General features: G+C 52.5%; 1 protein-coding gene across 5 annotated transcripts in view; it reads left to right on the top strand.

Annotated features, from left to right (window-relative positions):
* Positions 1–20,138, top strand: part of SLC38A5 (solute carrier family 38 member 5) — a 419,077-nt gene that overhangs the window by 301,135 nt on the left and 97,804 nt on the right. For all 5 annotated transcript variants that reach the window (XM_085629632.1, XM_085629635.1, XM_085629633.1 and 2 more), the window contains 5 exons: positions 4,170–4,251; positions 4,763–4,878; positions 9,462–9,535; positions 15,970–16,062; positions 16,675–16,756. In XM_085629632.1, the coding sequence (XP_085485758.1) occupies positions 4,170–4,251; positions 4,763–4,878; positions 9,462–9,535; positions 15,970–16,062; positions 16,675–16,756 (447 nt within the window). The remainder of the gene's footprint in view (positions 1–4,169; positions 4,252–4,762; positions 4,879–9,461; positions 9,536–15,969; positions 16,063–16,674; positions 16,757–20,138) is intronic.

Genomic DNA, 20,138 nt, shown 5'->3' with positions numbered 1-20,138 from the left:
TCACACGTTTTTCATTTTCTCCAGCACATCTACAGGCAGCTTTGGGAAAACTTGTTTTCAGCCCTTTTGTGTCAGAGAATTCAAGCGGGAGGGTGTATTCTGCACATCCGCTGAGCGCCGAAGCCCCTGTCCCAGGTAGAACTGACAACAGGTGCACTAGGGGAGTGGCGTAAGGGGCAGGCTGTCTAGCTCATCCGGAGTATGGCCGTGGGGTGAGAGGTCAAATGACAGGAAGTGACGGTTTCAGAATTAAAGGGTTATTGGATGATCTCACAGGAGAACTCAGACACCATCAACAAAATGGATGTTCTGAAATTAGGAAAATACCAGAAATTCTAGATGTGACATCATACCAAGGAACATTCTAGAACCCTAGAATATATAGACGTCATTGAACTGTCGTGTAGTTCCTACTAATCCGTAGGTTCTGCACATTTTTTGGAGAACATAAACTATGGGCTTGGTGTCTAGACTGGTACCTTACACCCCGCAGGATATGTTGGCCATAGACCAGCTAGCTCACAGTGCCCCTGCAAGCCCCCCTAACTTACCAAGGGGGAAACACTTTCTGGCAACCACTCTGCATGACAACCTTGAATCCTCGGGAATCGTGGAAACAGTACAGAACCTTTCGCTTAATCACTCATGTTCACTTGTTCTCCGAGAAATATACAGAGAATACACAGTGGAACGTTTTCAATAATATTGATTGAACCAATGTTATTCTTGCATAAAATACGTGTGCTGCAATGATTCGGAGACGGAACCAAATAAAGCAGATTACAAGCACCAAAAGAGTGAACAGTACCATGGTGCTGAAGCGATGAATATATGCAGACATATATGCAATATGGTAATCTAAAGTACTCCTACGATGCAGGCCCTACTCTAAGTATATCTAGAGTGTGTGTAGGTGTAGAGCTAAGAATCCCCCCTAGGGACGATCCAACCCCCTTACCTGATGGGAAAGAGTGAAGGACCCCGTCTTCGTCTCGAGTTGGACACCCCTCACAGAATGTCAGACCAGGTGCATGGTGATTTCTCAGCAGGAAGGGCCCTTCGGTGTCAGCAGAAGTTCCTCCTCTACCAATCTATCAGGATGCCTATTATTTATAATCAAACAGCAGCCTTGGCGATGTGGGCTCTGGCTTAGTGATGTTATGAATATGTGGATAGTGCTGTTGCCCCGTGGATGATGATAGGACGGCTTTTGTACCTAGTGCGTACAGAGGCCTAGTACATGATGTTCAAGGCATCGTGACAATGTTGTACGAAGCTGGATGTATAAACAAAGTAGTTTTAGAGAAACCAATCCAACATTGTCGTGTATGCTACTGTGTGCAAAAGGCCACCACTGAAGCGTTATTTTCTAGGACAATGTAAGGAATAAGCTGCCTTGCTACTTGGGCCTAACTCAAGAAAATAACAGAACAATGTGACATTCTGGATTACCAAAGCCAAAACGTTAGCGACACAACAGGACGTTATAGAGTCTAGACATCCGTCTCCAGTCACATGTCAAACAAAGGAACAATCTAGAAACCAAAATCTAACCAGAAGCTATCAAAGACAGGGACATTCTAGAATCCAAAAACGAAGTATATGTCAAACAAAACTACATTCTGGAATCTAAAACGTAAGCAGACACCATTAAACAAGGAAGCATTTAGTTATCAACAGTGGTGTCATACTACCAACAAGCTGACGTTCTGGAACCTTAAACATGACCGGGCGATTAGAATCCTCACCTCAACTGTATGCAAACAAAGGAACAGGGTGGTAACAAATACAAGCATTGGCAAGGCCAGTGGGTCTGGTGAGGACTGTCAACCAAGCTTTGCCAGTGGCAGTGTTTTTTTAATGCTTTTGTAAACCTGTTATTCAATAACATTGAAAAACCGGCACATGTGCATGCTTACGTGCGTGCACAGACAGGCGGTTGTCTTTTAATATTTTTGTAATAAACTTTATAAAAACAAAAAATAGCCGTCTGTGCGTGAACATGCCAACCTCTTCAAATGTTTTTGTACATAATGTTTAACAAAAACGTTCAAGGGTGGCCCCCTGCATGCATGGTCAGACACTTAGGATGAGGCTGAAATACCATCAGCGATGGCCGTGTGTGCGTATGCAAGGGTGGCCATTTTAGAATAGGTTAAAATTTAATTTTTTAACATGCCCAGCGCGGGCAGTGTGTGCACCATGGAACGCTCTGCTAGCAGGAGGTAGGGCCCAGTATCTGGGGAGTTGCCGGGTCCTCAGAAACATTAAGATAAGTTAAAAAAATACATATGTATTTTGAAAAAAGCTCATACTTGCTCACAGCTCCCTGACACTGAACGGTGCTACTGTCGCTGTCGCTGACAACTTTGTGTTTAAGCAGAATGCTGTCACTCACACAGAAAGAAGCCCCTGGTTCAAGTCGTCTGACCCACTGGCCATGAAGTAAGCAGTAGCGATATGACACAAAATATGAACAACATTTGAACAGACCAATGAAGGATGAGGGCTGACTGAAGAACTCTTTAGGCAAGATACAAGCCTTAAGAAAAACATTATTGAATCCAAAATTCGATCAAGCATCATCAAAACATACAGGTAATTCTTGATCTGACCCATTGTGGGGTACAAAGACCTCCTTAAACATGCAGCATTCTGGATGATAAAACCCAACCACATGAACCAAATGGACATTCTAGAATGCAAAACCTAACAAGACATTATCAGACAAAGGATCACTCCTGAGTCCAGTGCCTAGGTGGCAAAAGAAGATCTTAGAATCCACAACCCAACTAGATGTCTTTAAATAAAAGTATATTTGTGAATCCAAAATCGAACCGGACACCATCAAATTAAGAAACTTTCTGTTATTGAAATCCAGTCACATCACAAACAAATGGACATTCTATCATCAGGAAATGTACCAGATGTCATCTAAAAAAGGGACACTCCAGAATCCAAAACGCACAAATATGTCAAACAAAGGGACATTTTAGAATCCAAACCCGGACTAGACCAACCGAGCATTGGCGAATAAGGAGACCCTCTGGAATCCTATCTATTCTGGAATCAAAAGGCATCATTAATAAATCATCATTCTGGAATGCTAAACTCAATCAGATGCCATCCAACAATGAGTCATTCTGGAAGCCAAATTGAGCCAGAATCAGTTGGACATTCTGAAATCCAACACCCGATCAGATATCCTCATTCAGAAGGCCATCCCGGAATCCAGTCCCTAACCACATATCAACCAAAGGAGCATTCTAGAATCCAAAACCCAATGTAATTGTAATTGCATTTGTATAGCGCTTACTGCGCTGATGAGGCTGAAAAGCACTTTGTGGCGAGTAGCACGCTACTCCGGAACCCAATAAGGATTAGTGGTGAATTAGTATAGGAAGATATGAAAGTCATTTAAGCGGTTGGCATGGGAGTTTGTTATTTGGATTGAAAAGAAATTGTGGAGAGATAGAAGAGGGAAGGGTTTGCATTTATATAACGCTTGCTACCCCTAAATAGGTGTTGAAGGGCTTTTCGGTGGGTAGTATGCTACTCGGAACCCAAACAGGATTAGTGGGAAATTAGTATAGGGAAATATGAAATTAATTTGAGCGGTGGACGTCTGAGTCTGTTAGCTGTATTGAAAAGGAGCGATAGAAGAGGGAAGGGTCTAGAAAGTGTTTTTTGAAGATCATAGCAGTAGGAGAAGGTTTGAAACAAGGGTGCGTTCCGGAATCCAGAATCCAGAACGGAACCAGAGTTCATCTGGATTGATGGTAATTGTTGGTGGTCAGGACTTGGTTAAGAAGACCTCTTTGATTTTAATATCAGTGACTGCCCCCTTTAAGTGCTGCAGATAGACACATCCTTGTGTCGCATGATGGGTAGGTATCCTAGCAGCTGTAAGAGAGCCCAGGAAGCAGGGAGTAGTTGTTTAGTATGAGGACAGTTCCTCAGAAAGATGTTTTGAGGCTTCACTGTGGTCAGAGAAGGCCAGCATAACCTGACACGTGTGTGTGTGTGTTTTGTGTGTGGGTTGTGTATTTGTGTGGTCATCAGGGATGTCCAGCCTAGTGGCTGGGCACTGGATGCGTCTGGAAAGTGAATGTTTCAGCTCAGATTTCCTACTTTCGCTGACTCTCTTCAACCCTGGGTTTGTTCCTCAGCTATGAGCCGGAAGAGTCGATCACGACGGAGCAGGAGGAGTTTCTGCCGCAGATGTCCAGCAAGAAAACGCAATTCACTGACGTAAGTGTAGTGTGTGCTGCGCACGCTCAGCACCTGGGGTAGGGAACTTGGGGTGGTGGGCAACCTCACTCCATGGTAGAGTGTGGTCATTCTTCACTTATCTACGATCATTCCTTTTTCTTGCTTCCCCAAAATCATGATCTGCATCTGGACTCATTCATCTGCATGTTTCTATTGATAATAGTCAATTACAGTTTAACCCACCACCGAAGGCCGGGGCTTAGATGTCCCACGTGTGCTCGGCCTAGTTGTGTTAACCATTACAGGCTTTCACCTCCAATCCCTGGGAAGGGTGAGTGCGGACAGGAATCTTGAGTTGTTGGCCTCAGTAACTTGTGGTCCAGGATACTGTTTACTAGGATGTTGAGGGCTGCAGGGGTTGGGGAGCAGGATGTGGGTGCCCAGGGTGGGCAAGCAGCGTGTTCCCCTGCTGGCCCTCTCGCACTCCTCCCTCCTGTGGGCTTCCTGTACTCGCTTCTCTCTCTTACCCCCTCTTTTCTGCACTCTACAGTTTGAAGGAAAAACTTCGTTCGGGATGTCTACCTTCAACCTGAGCAACGCCATCATGGGCAGCGGGATCCTGGGGTTGGCGTACGCCATGTCCAACACTGGCATTGTTCTCTTCGTGTGAGTATGGCATGCTGCCAGGAGTGTGGGGCAGCTTTGTGGGTACCAGGGTAGAGGTGCACTGGTGAACTCTGGGTCTCTGTATATCAATAGCAGGGGTGCTAAAATAACTACAGGCCAGGACAGAGGTACTTTGGTGAACTCTGGGTCTCGGTGTAACAAAAACAAGGGTGCTAAAACGACTGCAGGGCAAGCCAGAGGCAGATTGGTGAACTCTGGGTCTCGTTGTAACAATACTAAGGGTGCACAAACTACTACAGACCAGGACAGAGGTACATTGGTGAACCCTGGGTCTGGGTATCACAAAAACAAGGGTGCTAAAATGACTGCAGGCCGGGACATAGGTATGTTGGTGAACTCTGGGTCTCGATGTAACAATGCCAAGGGTGCTAAAACTACTACGTGCTTGTACCGAGGTGCCTTGGTGAACTAATTCTGTGGGTCTGACTTGGTGCATCAGTATCAGGGGTCAATAAAAGCTCTGCTCCAGGGATGGGTTGAGGGACCTCGAGAGGTCTATGGCGGGGGCTGCAGCTCTGGGTTAGAGCACCTGGACAGAGGTCTCTAGGTGTCACTACTGGAAGGTTAGGGTCGTCTGTGGGTGTGTGGTCTATGCTGAGCCAATGAGCTCCTTGAAGCCCGCTCTCTACCGCTTGTGTTGGCACGGAGCTGCTGAGGGGGTGGATGGCTCAGTGCACTGACACTGGGCGAAGACCCTTCTCATGGGACACAGGAGTTCAGGACATACCTTTATCTGGGCCCTTGCGGGTCCGTACCCCCAGGGCCTCTGGTTTATGAGACCCTGGGGGACAGGCCATGTAACTGTCTTTAAAGAGGAGAAGGGGTCTTTTGGGGCATCAGTGGGGGAAGGGGGGGCGCTAATGTATAACTTTGAATGTCAGAAGGGGCGTCTGGTCCTGAGTACAGATCGCTTTTTAGTGTAGGACAGGAAGGGGCTCCTTCATGGGACCCTAAAGCGAAGCCTGTCATTGTGTAAGCTGTGGAGCCTTTCCCAGCCAGGGTACCCATTGGGGTGGGGGCTACATAGGTCAATAGGACCGTAGATTTTCACCTCTAGTGCTCTCATTTCGGGTGTGTGTGGGAGGGCAGATAGCTCAGCGGGTTGTCACGCGAGCACAGAACATTTCCCGACTAGGACTGGGGCTCCAGCAGACTTATGCCCCCGCCAGGACTGTGCTCATCCACAGGCCCCCACCATGACCACCGGGAGAGGCGGGGAGCCCCGGTGCTGCCAGTTAGAGCCGCGGATGGGAGACCGCCTCTTTTCCTTGTCATTGGTCAACAAGACACGGTGCGTCTGCTGCTGGCGAAAGGCCCTGACGTAGCGAACAGGATCAGTTCAGAGAGTGAGAAGGGTACAGTGCTGGGCTGACACGGGTCACAAGGCACCAAGAGCTGCCTGCAGCTCCCACACGCCCTTCGAGGCGCCTTGACAGCGCTGCACACGCAGCACCCTCTCACAATTGTACTGCATGGCAGGGCTCGGGCACAGGGTGGAGGTAGGCAGCCCCCTCTCAGTGCCCATCCCATGCCTGCAATCACCACTGCCTCGTGGCCATCCAGTGCAAACAAAAACACTTTACTCCAGTTCTGCATCCCTAACAGCCACCGACAATGGGCGCCCTGGGACCTTTGTACGAGGGGAAGCAAGTACGGGATTATGTATGGAAATGTCATGCATACTTCAATGTCCATACTGCTGCACGCTTGTGCCCTGCCCCGGGCCCCATGTGCACAGATCAGAGCTGCGGCTAATACCCTAGGATTCGGAATGAATGGTTTACCCCTCCAGTGTGCCTCAGTTCGCCATCATTAGAGCGTCCAGTGTGCCCCCAGCCAGCTCTCACTAGAGCACTTGAGACTCCCTGCACAGCAGCCTCCAGTCCCCCTGGAGGCTCGGGGTCGCAGTTAATACCCCTAGGAGTGGCTGGTATTACCCCTGCGTCCAGCGTGACCCCACCCCGCCGTCTCTGGGGCACTGAAGCCCCCCTCATTCCCTCTTGTGTGGCAGGTATGAGCTGCCAGGGGCACTGAAGCCCCCCCCCCCCTGTTTTGCAGGTGTTAGCTGCCAGGGGCACTGAAGCCCCTCTCGTGTGACAGGTATGAGCTGCCAGGGGCACTGAAGCCCTACTCGTGTGACAAGTATGAGCTGCCAGGGGCACTGAAGCACCCCTCATGTGGCAGGTATGCGCTGCCAGGGGCACTGAAGCCCCCCTCGTGTGGCAGGAATGAGCTGCCAGGGGCACCGAATCCCCCCTCGTGTGGCAGGTATGAGCTGCCAGGGGCACTGAAGCCCCCCTCGTGTGGCAGGTATGAGCTGCCAGGGGCACTGAAGCCCCCCTCGTGTGGCAGGTATGCGCTGCCAGGGGCACTGAAGCCCCCCTAGTGTGACAGGTATGAGCTGCCAGGGGCACTGAAGCCCTCCTCGTATGACACGTATGAGCTGCCAGGGGCACTGAAGCCCCCCTCGTGTGGCAGGAATGAGCTGCCAGGGGCACTGAAGCCCCCCTCGTGTGGCAGGTATGAGCTGCCAGGGGCACTGAAGCCCCCCTCGTGTGGCAGGCATGCGCTGCCAGGGGCACTGAAGCCCCCCTCGTGTGACAGGCATGAGCTGCCAGGGGCACTGAAGCCCCCCTCGTATGACACGTATGAGCTGCCAGGGGCACTGAAGCCCCCCTCGTGTGGCAGGTATGATCTACCAGGGGCACTGAAGCCCCCCTCGTGTGACAGGTATGATCTGCCAGGAGCACTGAAGCCCCCCTCGTGTGGCAGGTATGAGCTGCCAGGGGCACTGAAGCCCTCCTCGTGGGCAGGAATGAGCTGCCAGGGGCACTGAAGACCCCCAACCCCACGTGTGTCAGGTGGTAGCTGCCTGGGGCACTGAAGTCCCCCTCACCCCCCCCCCTCCCTTGTGTGGCAGGTATGAGCTGCCAGGGGCACTGAAGCCCCCCTCGTGTGGCAGGTATGAGCTGCCAGGGGCACTGAAGCCCTCCTCGTGGGCAGGAATGAGCTGCCAGGGGCACTGAAGAGTGAAGACCCCCAACCCCACGTATGTCAGGTGGTAGCTGCCTGGGGTACTGAAGTCCCCCTCACCCCCCCCCCCCCTCCCTTGTGTGGCAGGTATGAGCTGCCTGGGGCACTGAAGCCCGCCCCCCCTCCCGTGTGGCAGGTATGAGCTGCCAGGGGCACTGACGCCCCCCTACCCCGTGTGGCAGGAATGAGCTGCCGGGGGCACTGAATCCCAGACCCCCCCCCCCCTCGGTATGAGCTGCCAGGGGCACAGAAGCACGCCCCACCCCCCCCCTTGTGTGGCAGGTATTCGCTACCAGCGGTGCCAGCGCCGGGATTACAGCTGCTCTCGGTGCCAGCGGGTTACAATGAGCTAACGCTGCTGGAATGTGTGGCGGGGAGGGGGGGGGGGCGTTCAAGTGGAATGCGATGAGAAGGGCGCCGCCTCTCCATGGGAGAAGTGCTTCCTGAGGGGCTGCAGGGAGATTTACATGCGAGGCGCTATAGGCCCTGGAGCGCACCCGCAGCCAGCATACGGCACTGGAGGGTGCCATCCATAGAGGCCTGCCGTACCCCAGAGTACCAGCCACCTGCAAGCATGAGACCCCCCCCCCCCCCCCCCATAGGAATGTGCCACGGGGGTGTGGGCTCCATGAAATACGAGTGTTTCATTGGTGTGCCGACAGACCCAGGACACCTGACTTCGAATCCCAAACTCTCTTCTTGACTGCATGTGTGATCCTGGGCCAGCCTCTTTGTTTCTCCCCAACGCATTTCCATCAACTGACAACAATCTTGTTCACTGAGATATGGGTGGGGTGAAACACCAGTGTTTATCACTAGACACAAACTAGGTATTTGCGTTGGTAAGTGATTGTTGCGAAGAGTACCGAGTGGCCTGAAGGGGGCGCTTCACGCTGCAGTGGGTGCTGAACCCTTATTGCCATTAAATGCCACGGGACACCACACAAGGCGCATCTTCGTGTATGTAGCGGGTACAGAGTCACCTACAGGGAGCTCGGGGTGGGTGGGGGGGGGGGTGAAGTTGCTGGGGCCGGGGCGGGGTCAGTCAGCTTTGATGCTCTCTGCACGGACTCTTCCTGCTTTCCAGGGCCGGACCGCTCATACATCTCCGCCCTTCCTGAGGGGAATTATCATGGCCAGCGCCAGGCGGGGTCCTTGAAGATGTGGCCAGCGCCAGGCTGGGTCCTTGAAGATGTGGACGGGGGTGGGGGGGACATAATTCAAGCATTTAGGGAAGCCAGCTTTCCGGCACATACGTGGTTGGAAAGCACCCCATGCAGACCTGTTGTGTGTGTGTCTGTGTGTGTGTTTGGGGAGCGGGGGCGTGGGGGTTATTGGAGAAGACAGTCTGCGCTGCTCCTATTGCGGGTTGTGGCGCCCCACACCCCCAGCCGTCCTGTCCATAGGGGACCCCCGCCCTTGGCGTTAAGCAGTGGGAAGCAGTGGGATCTGTGAAGGGATAGTGAGGGGCGCGGGGTCAGAGGGCACAAGGGACGTGCTGACGTGTCTGCTCCTGTCTCCTCTTCCAGGATCCTGCTGCTCTGCATCGCCCTCCTCTCGGCCTACTCCATCCACCTGCTGCTGAAGTGCGCCGGGGTGGTAGGTACGTCCGCAGCCCCCGGGCTCCGGCCTCTGATGGGGCGGATAGCGCCGGCCTCTGCTGGGACTCGGGCTGCCTGGACTGCAGGTTACTCTGTATGTGAGCAGGCTGCCCCGTGCTGCCCCAGTGTAATGTCCAGAGGTTGCCCTAGTGTAATGTCTAGAGGTTGCCTGGTGCTGCCTCAGTGTAATGTCCTAAGGCTGCCCCGTGCTGCCCCAGTGTAATGTCCAGAGACTGCCCTGTGCTGCCCCAGTGTAATGTCCAGAGGTTGCCCCACGCTGCCCCAGTGAAATGTCCAGAGGTTGCCCTAGTGTAATGTCCAGAGGTTGCCCCGTGCTGCCTCAGTGTAATGTCCTAAGGCTGCCCCGTGCTGCCCCAGTGTAATGTCCAGAGACTGCCCTGTGCTGCCCCAGTGTAATGTCCAGAGGTTGCCCCACGCTGCCCCAGTGAAATGTCCAGAGGTTGCCCTAGTGTAATGTCCAGAGGTTGCCCCGTGCTGCCTCAGTGTAATGTCCTAAGGCTGCCCCGTGCTGCCCCAGTGTAATGTCCAGAGGTTTTCCCATGCTGCCCCAGTATAATGTCCAGAGGTTGGCCCATGCTGCCTCAGTGTAATTTCCAGAGGTTGCCCTGCGCTGCCCTAGTGTAATGTCCAGAGGTTGCCCCATGCTGCCCCAGTGTAATGTCCAGAGGTTGCCCCGTGCTGCCCCAGTGTAATGTCCTGAGGCTGCCTCGCGCTGCCCCAGTGAAATGTCCAGAGGTTGCCCTAGTGTAATGTCCAGAGGTTTGCCCGTGCTGCCCCAGTGTAATGTCCAGAGGTTGGCCCTTACTGCCTCAGTGTAATTTCCAGAGGTTGCCCCGCGCTGCCTCAGTGTAATGTCCAGAGGTTGCCCCAGTGTAATGTCCAGAGGTTGCTCCATGCTGCCCCAGTGTAATGTCCAGAGGTTGCCCCGCGCTGCCCCAGTGTAATGTCCAGAGGTTGCCCCGTGCTGCCCCAGTGTAATGTCCAGAGGTTGCCCCATGCTACTCCAGTGTAATGTCCAGAAGCTGCCCTAGTGTAATGTCCAGAGGTTGGCCCGCGCTGCCTCAGTGTAATGTCCAGAGGTTGCCCTGCGCTGCCCTAGTGTAATGTCCAGAGGTTGCCCCATGCTGCCCCAGTGTAATGTCCAGAGGTTTGCCCGTGCTGCCCCAGTGTAATGTCCAGAGGTTGGCCCTTACTGCCTCAGTGTAATTTCCAGAGGCTGCCCTAGTGTAATGTCCAGAGGTTGCTCCATGCTGCCCCAGTGTAATGTCCAGAGGTTGCCCCAGTGTAATGTCCAGAGGTTGCTCCATGCTGCCCCAGTGTAATGTCCAGAGGTTGCCCCAGTGTAATGTCCAGAGGTTGCTCCATGCTGCCCCAGTGTAATGTCCAGAGGTTGCCCCGCGCTGCCCCAGTGTAATGTCCAGAGGTTGCCCCGTGCTGCCCCAGTGTAATGTCCAGAAGCTGCCCTAGTGTAATGTCCAGAGGTTTGTCCGTGCTGCCCTAGTGTAATGTCCAGAGGTTGGCCCGCGCTGCCCCAGTGTAATTTCCAGAGGTTGCCCCATGCTACTCCAGTGTAATGTCCAGAAGCTGCCCTAGTGTAATGTCCAGAGGTTGGCCCGCGCTGCCTCAGTGTAATGTCCAGAGGTTGCCCCATGCTGCCCCAGTGTAATGTCCAGAGGTTGCTCCATGCTGCCCCAGTGTAATGTCCAGAGGTTGCCCCGCGCTGCCCCAGTGTAATGTCCAGAGGTTGCCCCGCGCTGCCCCAGTGTAATGTCCAGAGGTTGCCCCGTGCTACCCCAGTGTAATGTCCAGAGGTTGCTCCACGCTGCCACAATGTGTAATGTCCAGATGTTGCCCCGCGCTGCCCCAGTGTAATGTCCAGAGGTTGCCCCCTGCTGCCCCAGTGTAATGTCCAGAGGTTGCCCCATGCTGCCCCAGTGTAATGTCCAGAGGTTGCCCTGTGCTGCCCTTGTATAATGTCCAGAGGTTGCCATGTGCTGCCCTAGTGTAATGTCCAGAGGTTGCCCTGTGCTGCCCTTGTGTAATGTCCAGAGGTTGCCCTGTGCTGCCCTAGTGTAATGTCCAGAGGCTGCCCTGTGCTGCCCTTGTATAATGTCCAAGGGTTGCCCTGTGCTGCCCTAGTGTAATGTCCAGAGGTTGCCCTGTGCAGCCCCTGTGTGATGTCCATAGGTTGCCCTGTGCTGCCCTAGTGTAATGTCCAGAGGTTGCCCTGTGCTGCCCTTGTATAATGTCCAGAGGTTGCCCTGTGCTGCCCTAGTGTAATGTCCAGAGGTTGACCTATAATAATGGTCAGCCTGTAATGTCCAGAGGTTGCCCTGTGCTGCCCTAGTGTAATGTCCAGAGGTTGCCCTGTGCTGCCCTTGTATAATGTCCAGAAGTTGCCCTGTGCTGCCCTAGTGTAATGTCCACAGGCTGCCCTGTGCTTCTCCGGTGTAATGTCCAGAGGTTGCCCCATGCTGCCCCAGTGTAATGTCCAGAGGCTGCCCTGTGCTGCCGTAGTGTAATGTCCAGAATTTGCCCTTGTGTTATGAATGAATGAAAGGACACTTATAGAGCCCATGGCTACCCGGGAGTGTCCCAGGCTACCCTGTTATGTCCAGAGGTTGCCCTGTGCTGCCCTTGTGTAATGTCCAGAGGTTGCCCTGTGCTGCCCTAGTGTAATGTCCAGAGGCTGCCCTGTGCTGCCCTATAGTAATGTTGAGAGGCATTTTCTGCTCCCCTTGAACAGCACCAGTTTGATATTTATTTGGAAGCTTCCCCTGCCTCTAGGCTGCCCCGGTTTAATGCTTAGAAGCTTCCCGTGCCTCTAGGCTTCCCTGGTGTAATGCTTAGAAGTTACTCCTGCCTCTAGGCTGCCCCGGTGTAATGTTTAGAAGTGTCTCCTGCCTCTAGGCTGCCCCGGTGTAATGCTTAGAAGTGTCTCCTGCCTCTAGGCTGCCCCGGTGTAATGCTTAGAAGTTACTCCTGCCTCTAGGCTGCCCTGGTGTAATGTTTAGAAGTTACTCCTGCCTCTAGGCTGCCCGGTGTAATGCTTAGAAGTGTCTCCTGCCTCTAGGCTGCCCCAGTGTAATGCTTAGAAGTTACTCCTGCCTCTAGGCTGCCCCGGTGTAATGCTTAGAAGTGTCTCCTGCCTCTAGGCTGCCCCGGTGTAATGCTTAGAAGTGTCTCCTGCCTCTAGGCTGCCCCGGTGTAATGCTTAGAAGTTACTCCTGCCTCTAGGCTGCCCCGGTGTAATGCTTAGAAGTGTCTCCTGCCTCTAGGCTGCCCCGGTGTCATGCTTAGAAGCTTCTTGTGCCTATAGGCTGCCCCGGTGTAATGCTTAGAAGTTACTCCTGCCTCTAGGCTGCCCCGGTGTAATGCTTAGAAGTGTCTCCTGCCTCTAGGCTGCCCCGGTGTCATGCTTAGAAGCTTCTTGTGCCTATAGGCTGCCCCGGTGTAATGCTTAGAACTTTCTCATGCCTCTAGGCTGCCCCGGTGTAATGCATAGAAGCTTCCCCTGCCTCTGGGCTGCCCAGGTGTAATGCATAGAAGCTTCCCCTGCCTCTGGGCTGCCCAGGTGTAATGCATAGAAGCTTCCCCTGCCTCTGGGCTGCCCCGGTGTAATGCATAGAAGCTTCCCCTGCCTCTGGGCTGCCCCGGTGTAATGCATAGAAGCTTCCCCTGCCTCTAGGCTGCAGCAGTGTAATGCTTAGAAGCCTATCCTGCCTCTAGGCTGCAGCGGTGTAGTGCTTAGAAGCTTCCCCTGCCCCTGGGCTGCCCCGGTGTAATGCTAAAAAGCTTCTTGTGCTTCTAGGGTGCCCCGGTGTAATGCTTAGAACTTTCTCCTGCCCCGGAGTAATGCTTAGAAGTTTCTCCTGCCTCTAGGCTGCCCCGGTGTAATGCTTAGAAGTTTCTCCTGCCTCTAGGCTGCCCCGGTGTAATGCTTAGAAGCTTCTTGTGCCTCTAGGCTGCCCTGGTGTAATGCTTAGAACTTTCCTGCCTCTACACTGCCCCGGTGTAATGCATAGAAGCTTCCCCAGCCTCTGGGCTGGCCCGGTGTAATGCTTCAAACTTTCTCCTACCTCTGGGCTGCCCCGGTGTAATGCTTAGAAGTTTCTCCTGCCTCTACACTGCCCTGGCGTAATGTTTAGAACTTTCTCCTGCCTCTGGGCTGCCCCGGTGTAATGCTTAGTACTTTCTCCTGCCTCTAGGCTGCCCCGGTGTAATGCTTAGAACTTTCTCCTGCCTCTACACTGCCCCGGTGTAATGCATAGAAGCTTCCCCAGCCTCTGGACTGCCCTGGTGTAATGTTTAGAACTTTCTCCTGCCTCTAGGCTGCCCCGGTGTAATGCTTAGAAGCTTGTCCTGCCTCTTGGCTGCTTCGGTGTAATGCTTAGAAGCTTGTCCTGTCTCTTGGCTGCTTTGGCGTAATGCGTAGAAGCTTGTCCTGCCTCTTGGCTGCCTCGGTGTAATGCTTAGAAGCATGTCCTGCCTCTTGGCTGCTTCGGTGTAATGCTTAGAAGCTTGTCCTGCCTCTTGGCTGCCTCGGTGTAATGCTTAGAAGCTTGTCCTGCCTCTTGGCTGCCTCGGTGTATTGCTTAGAAGCTTGTCCTGCCTCTTGGCTGCTTCGGTGTAATGCTTAGAAGCTTGTCCTGCCTCTTGGCTGCCTCGGTGTAATGCTTAGACGCTTGTCCTGCCTCTTGGCTGCCTCGGTGTACTGCTTAGAAGCTTGTCCTGCCTCTTGGCTGCTTCGGTGTAATGCTTAGAAGCTTGTCCTGTCTCTTGGCTGCTTCGGCGTAATGCTTAGAAGCTTGTCCTGCCTCTTGGCTGCCTTTAGTCTAATGTTCAGAAACGTCTCTTGCCCATAGGCTGCCTAGTGTAAGTTCTTCTGCCGCTCAGCATACCCCTATCATAGAGGTTTGTTTGAACGATTGGTCTACTTACTTTCACTTTGCCCTAAGAGGTTCATATCTGCGCCTGACTCTCCTATCTGATCTACAGAAGTTTTCTCTCATCTTACCGTGACTTCCCTGTCTTAAATGCACGGCCCTTCCTTGCTTATCCTGAGTTCCCTTTCTTATATGCACAGTCCTTCTCTGCTTAGCCTGAGTTCCCTTTCTTAACATGCACGGCCCTTCCTTGATTACTCCAAGTTCCCTTATACGCACAGTCCTTCTCTACTTAGCCTGAGTTCCCTTCCTTAACATGCACGGCCCTTCCTTGATTACCCCGAGTTCCCTTATACGCACAGTCCTTCTCTACTTAGCCTTAGTTCCCTTTCTTAACATGTACGGTCCTTCCTTGCTCAGCCTGAGTTCCCTTTCTTATACGCACAGTCCTTCTCTGCTTAGCCTGAGTTCCCTTTCTTAACATGCACGGCCCTTCCTTGCTTACCCTGAGTTCCCTTTCTTAACATGCACGGCCCTTCCTTGCTTACCCTGAGTTCCCTTTCTTAACATGCACGGCCCTTCCTTGCTCAGCCTGAGTTCCCTTTCTTAACATGCACGGCCCTTCCTTGCTTACCCTGAGTTCACTTTCTTAACACGCACGGCCCTTCCTTGCTCAGCCTGAGTTCCCTTTCTTAACACGCACGGCCCTTCCTTGCTTACCCTGAGTTCCCTTTCTTAACATGCACGGCCCTTCCTTGCTTACCCTGAGTTCCCTTTCTTAACATGCACGGCCCTTCCTTGCTCAGCCTGAGTTCCCTTTCTTAACATGCACGGCCCTTCCTTGCTTACCCTGAGTTCCCTTTCTTAACATGCACGGCCCTTCCTTGCTCAGCCTGAGTTCCCTTTCTTAACATGCACGGCCCTTCCTTGCTCAGCCTGAGTTCCCTTTCTTAACATGCACGGCCCTTCCTTGCTCAGCCTGATTTCCCTTTCTTAACATGCACGGCCCTTCCTTGCTTACCCTGAGTTCCCTTTCTTAACATGCACGGCCCTTCCTTGCTTACCCTGAGTTCCCTTTCTTAACATGCACGGCCCTTCCTTGCTTACCCCGAGTTTCCTTTCTTAACATGCACGGCCCTTCCTTGCTCAGCCTGAGTTCCCTTTCTTAACATGCACGGCCCTTCCTTGCTTACCCTGAGTTCCCTTTCTTATACACACAGTCCTCTGCTTAGCCTGATTTCCCTTTCTGATACACACAGGCTTTTCCTTCCCCACTCTTGGAGTTCCCAAGCACTCTCTTGTGTCCCCCTAGCTCCTAAGATGTCTCTTTCTCAGGAGCTACCCTCTTCCCTAGACCGCCCCTTCTCTGTCAGCCTCTCCATCAGTCGGTGTCTCTAAGGATGCTGCACGAGTCACACTCACCTCCCTTGAGGCTTTGCCCCTTCCCTGAGCTCCTGCCCCTCTCTGGGTGTGAGTGCTTCTATTCTACAATGTCCTTCTCTTCTCTTCTGCTCTTCTCCTGACTGCAGGAATCCGAGCCTATGAACAGCTGGGGCAGAGAGCCTTTGGCCCTGGAGGCAAAATCGCCGCTGCGCTGATCATCACCATGCACAACATTGGAGGTAAGCCGGGAGACTGCCCACCGAAGACTGCGGCAGCACAGGCCAGCCCGGGGTACTCCCAGATAACTGTACACACAAATGAAGAGACAGAGCAGAAAAACCTGGTCATGTCCTCCACATCTTAACATAAGCACACAAAGAATGCCCCGGTCACTGAGACTTAGTAGGGGCGTGCTGAACCGGAGTCTTCCAAAGATTTTGGAGAAATTGCCTCACCCACAACTTCTTGTGGCATGCTTCATCATAGGCGATTTCCCACACTATGGTAGGTAAACACCACGTCGGTGGACTCAACCATTGCTGGGAGTTCTTAGGTGAATGATTTCTGGATAATCGCAGGGATCCAATCAATGGTAAAAGTATCTAAAGGTATACTCTGGAGTTGGTGGTCATCATGGCTACCTTTAGCTGCCCCTCAGAGCCCTGAACTGGCAGGCCTATAAAGCTGCCGAGGTGAAGAGAGGACTGACTATGCAACAGGGACTCCCTGCGTGTGGGGTTCCGCAGCGAACCGTAGGGGACACACAGCTGTGTACTGTACAGCATGCGGCTTCAGTTCTCTCGAACAGAGTATTTTTAGAAGACTTATTTTTGTTTATTTTTTTTTTGCAGCCATGTCGAGTTATTTATACATCGTTAAATATGAGCTGCCCCTGGTGATACAGACGTTCCTGGGACTTGTCGTGAACACAGGGTAAGTGAGCCGTGCGCAACTGCCTGCCAAGAGCGTGGCCTGTGCGCCATCTATTCCTGTCTGCTCTCTCCCCGGAAGTAGATGGAGGCTGTGAAAATCTTCCTAACTGATGCGAGTGACTAGGAGTGCAGCTCTCCCATTGGATGCAAAATGGTGGCTTACAAGTGCTCCTTTATATTCTGGGACAGAGTGGATTGCAATTCTGTTAGTAATTTTAGAAAATTTGAGTGAAGTGCTAGTGGTGTTGTCAGTGTAAATTAGAATATTAGTTGTTCTCAAGTGTGTAAATGTACATGCGCAGTACGTAGGACAGAAGTCGTGAATGGTGAATATGAATGGGCGCAGTGCCGCCGTTCCGCTTGCGAAATTCTGGTAATTTTGCGTTCCGCGGAGAACGCAGAATTGCCCAAAATTCTGCGTTCCGCGGCACTGCGGAATTTTTTGCTTGCTCGCGTTCTCAAAATGCGTGTTCGCGAGATATTGTCCAAGTCCCCCACCCCCCCCAGCACGCAAACAGCGTTCGCGAACAGGAAAAAAGCATCGCAAACGAGCAGTTCCGCGTGTTCGCAGAATTTCTGCGTGCTCGCCGAGATTCTTTACCGTTTTGCGGTGCTTTGCATAGCGTGACTAATCCAATTCCACCCACCCCTAGTTCTTATCTGCTTTAAACCAGCTTTGCATTGTCCCAATCAGCAGTAGTGAGCCATGAAGATGTTACGCCACCAGATCATAGCGACAAAGTTATGTTATGGGTGTTTGTGGGATGTCAGATCGGTCTTTGCAGAGTTATCTGGGGGAGGCTGTTGATGCAAGAAGGGGGTCACAGGCAGGATTGCACACAAAGCCAAAAGCATCCCTGGAAACTATGCCAGACCCTTGTTGTCTGCAAATAGAGCAATGCACAAGCCTCAGCTTCTCCACAGTATTGGAGTGGGTGGTGGTTCTAAACCCGTGATTGTGTTGTGTGAAAATGTGCTTAAACTATTCATTTTATAGACCAATTTTCCAAATAAATTGTTCGAAAGCACCAGGTTTTGCAGGCAGCTATGCAGAAAAAGTCAAGAAATGTTTCATGGTACAGCACAGTATTCCAGAACTTTATTACTCGGTAGCAGCAAATCAAATGTGTGCTTATTTATTGTTTGCTTATCCTCGAGTGCTGCTTTTGGGGGCCACTTGGATTCTGTCCGTCCGGCCCTCAAGCAGCTCCTTCTCCTCCTCTAGGGGTTTTACCTGTCCAGTTACGATTACCAGGTGGGATGCCCAGATTTCCGAGCACCGAACTCTATCATGTCCTCGTTTCGCTCCTATACGAGCTCCCACTGGATTATGTTCATACTTCGGTTGTCAAATATTTGTGTAACTGTGCTGACAGTGCCGTGGTTGTGGTGGTGTTAGTACCATCACACGCAGGACCAAAGAGGTTGTCCAACTCTGTGTCATTAGACCAAGCTCAGACTTCAACCCTTCTCTGGTGTTGGTCACCAAAGGCCCTGTAGCTCTCCAGCCTGCCCAGGTGAGTGTCTGCTGCCTTGTGGATCTACTCGAGAGCCCCACTCAGGGTGTCTGCTGCCTTGTGGGTGTACTCAAGAGCCCTAGTCAGGACGGGCTGCTGCCTTGTGAGTGTACTCAAGATCTCCAGTCAGGATGGGCTGTCCGGCAAACGAGGCTGCAGCATTGTGAGTGTACTCAGGAGCCCCAGACGGGGCTGGCATACCCGGCGGAGAGAGCTTCTGCTTTGTGGGTGTAATCAAGAACCCCAGTCGTGGATGGCCTTCTAGGCGGAGAGAGCTGCTGCCTTGTGGGTGTAATCAAGAGCCCCAGTCTTGGCTGGCCTTCCTGGCGGAGAGAGCTGCTGCCTTGTGGGTGTAATCAAGAGCCCCAGTCGGGGCTGGCCTGCCTGGCGGAGAGAGCTGCTGCCTTGTGGGTGTAATCAAGAGCCCCAGTTGGGGCTGGCCTGCCTGGCGGAGAGAGCTGCTGCTTTGTGGGTGTAATCAAGAGCCCCAGTCGGGGCTGGCCTGCCTGGCGGAGAGAGCTGCTGCTTTGTGGGTGTAATCAAGAGCCCCAGTCGGGGCTGGCCTGCCTGGCGGAGAGAGCTGCTGCCTTGTGGGTGTAATCAAGAGCCCCAGTTGGGGCTGGCCTGCCTGGTTGAGAGAGCTGGTGCCTGGTGGGTGTAATCAGGAGCCCCAGTCGTGGCTGGCCTTCCTGGCGGAGAGAGCTGCTGCCTTGTGTGTGTAATCAAGAGCCCCAGTCGGGGCTGGCCTACGCGGCGGAGAGAGCTGCTGCCTTTTGGGTGTAATCATGAGCTCCAGTTGTGGCTGGCCTTCCTGGCGGAGAGAGCTGCTGCCCTGTGGGTGTAATCAAGAGCCCCATTCGTAGCTGGCCTTCCTGGCGGAGAGAGCTGCTGTCTTGTGGGTGTAATCAAGAGCCCCAGTCGCGGCTGGCCTGCCTGGCGGAGAGAGCTACTGCCTTGTGGGTGTAATCAAGAGCCCCAGTCGGGGCTGGCCTTCCTGGCGGAGAGAGCTGCTGCCTTGTGGGTGAAACAATTTGGTGAAACAACGGTACTCACCTATTTCACGAGGGAGATTCCTTGCAAATAGAGAGTCCCCTACACATACACTAGGGTCCTGATGAAAGCCTATATGACCCCTCGGGGCATGACAAAAGGCTGAAACATGTCGACCTATTTTCTGGACACATATTTTTAGTGCACTAGACCCTAAATAGTCTGCTCTGTGCACGATAAGTAATTTTTAAACGTACTCGAATCCAGTCTTATTAAAATTATAAACTGGCTCTTTCGAGTCTTTTAATTTCCCTATTTTTCACTCACTGTATAGCACTTCACCAAACACCTAACACGGTTCTCTGATCACAACTGAAAAAACCAGAGGAATTACCTCCGGGTGGAGGAAGCATTCATTAACCCGATGATGATGCTGTCACGTTGTAAAGTAGCGGAAAATCGAACATACCGCTAGAATTCCACCTGTGAACCAACACGTGATTGAGGGTTTCTTAACAGTACTTTGTACTGTAGCTATTAACCCTGGTTCTTTCAGGACCTGTGATCCACTCTCCATTGATATTTAAACGTTGAAGACAAAGAAGCTGAGTGGGTCATACCCCTTCTTTCTCCCTCCTTTGATTTATACATACCTTTAGCAGCGTGCAGCTGTGGGAGTATCTCCTAAACATCAGTTTATACTGATACACACTACTCCTCCGGGTATAATACTATCCCTTAGTAAGGTACTTTGGAGAAGTCATGGCCGAGAATTTAGGCCTGAGTTACTCAACTGATGAGATCAACGCAATCCTATCCCTCCCTTCGCTCTTACAAGATAAAGACCTAACACAAACTTTAACCCAGACCTCTGAT

This window comes from Triturus cristatus, chromosome 10, assembly GCF_964204655.1.
Source record: "Triturus cristatus chromosome 10, aTriCri1.1, whole genome shotgun sequence".
NCBI lineage: Eukaryota > Metazoa > Chordata > Amphibia > Caudata > Salamandridae > Triturus > Triturus cristatus.
Note: the sequence above shows the minus strand (reverse complement) of the source record. Positions and strands in the feature narration are given on the sequence as shown.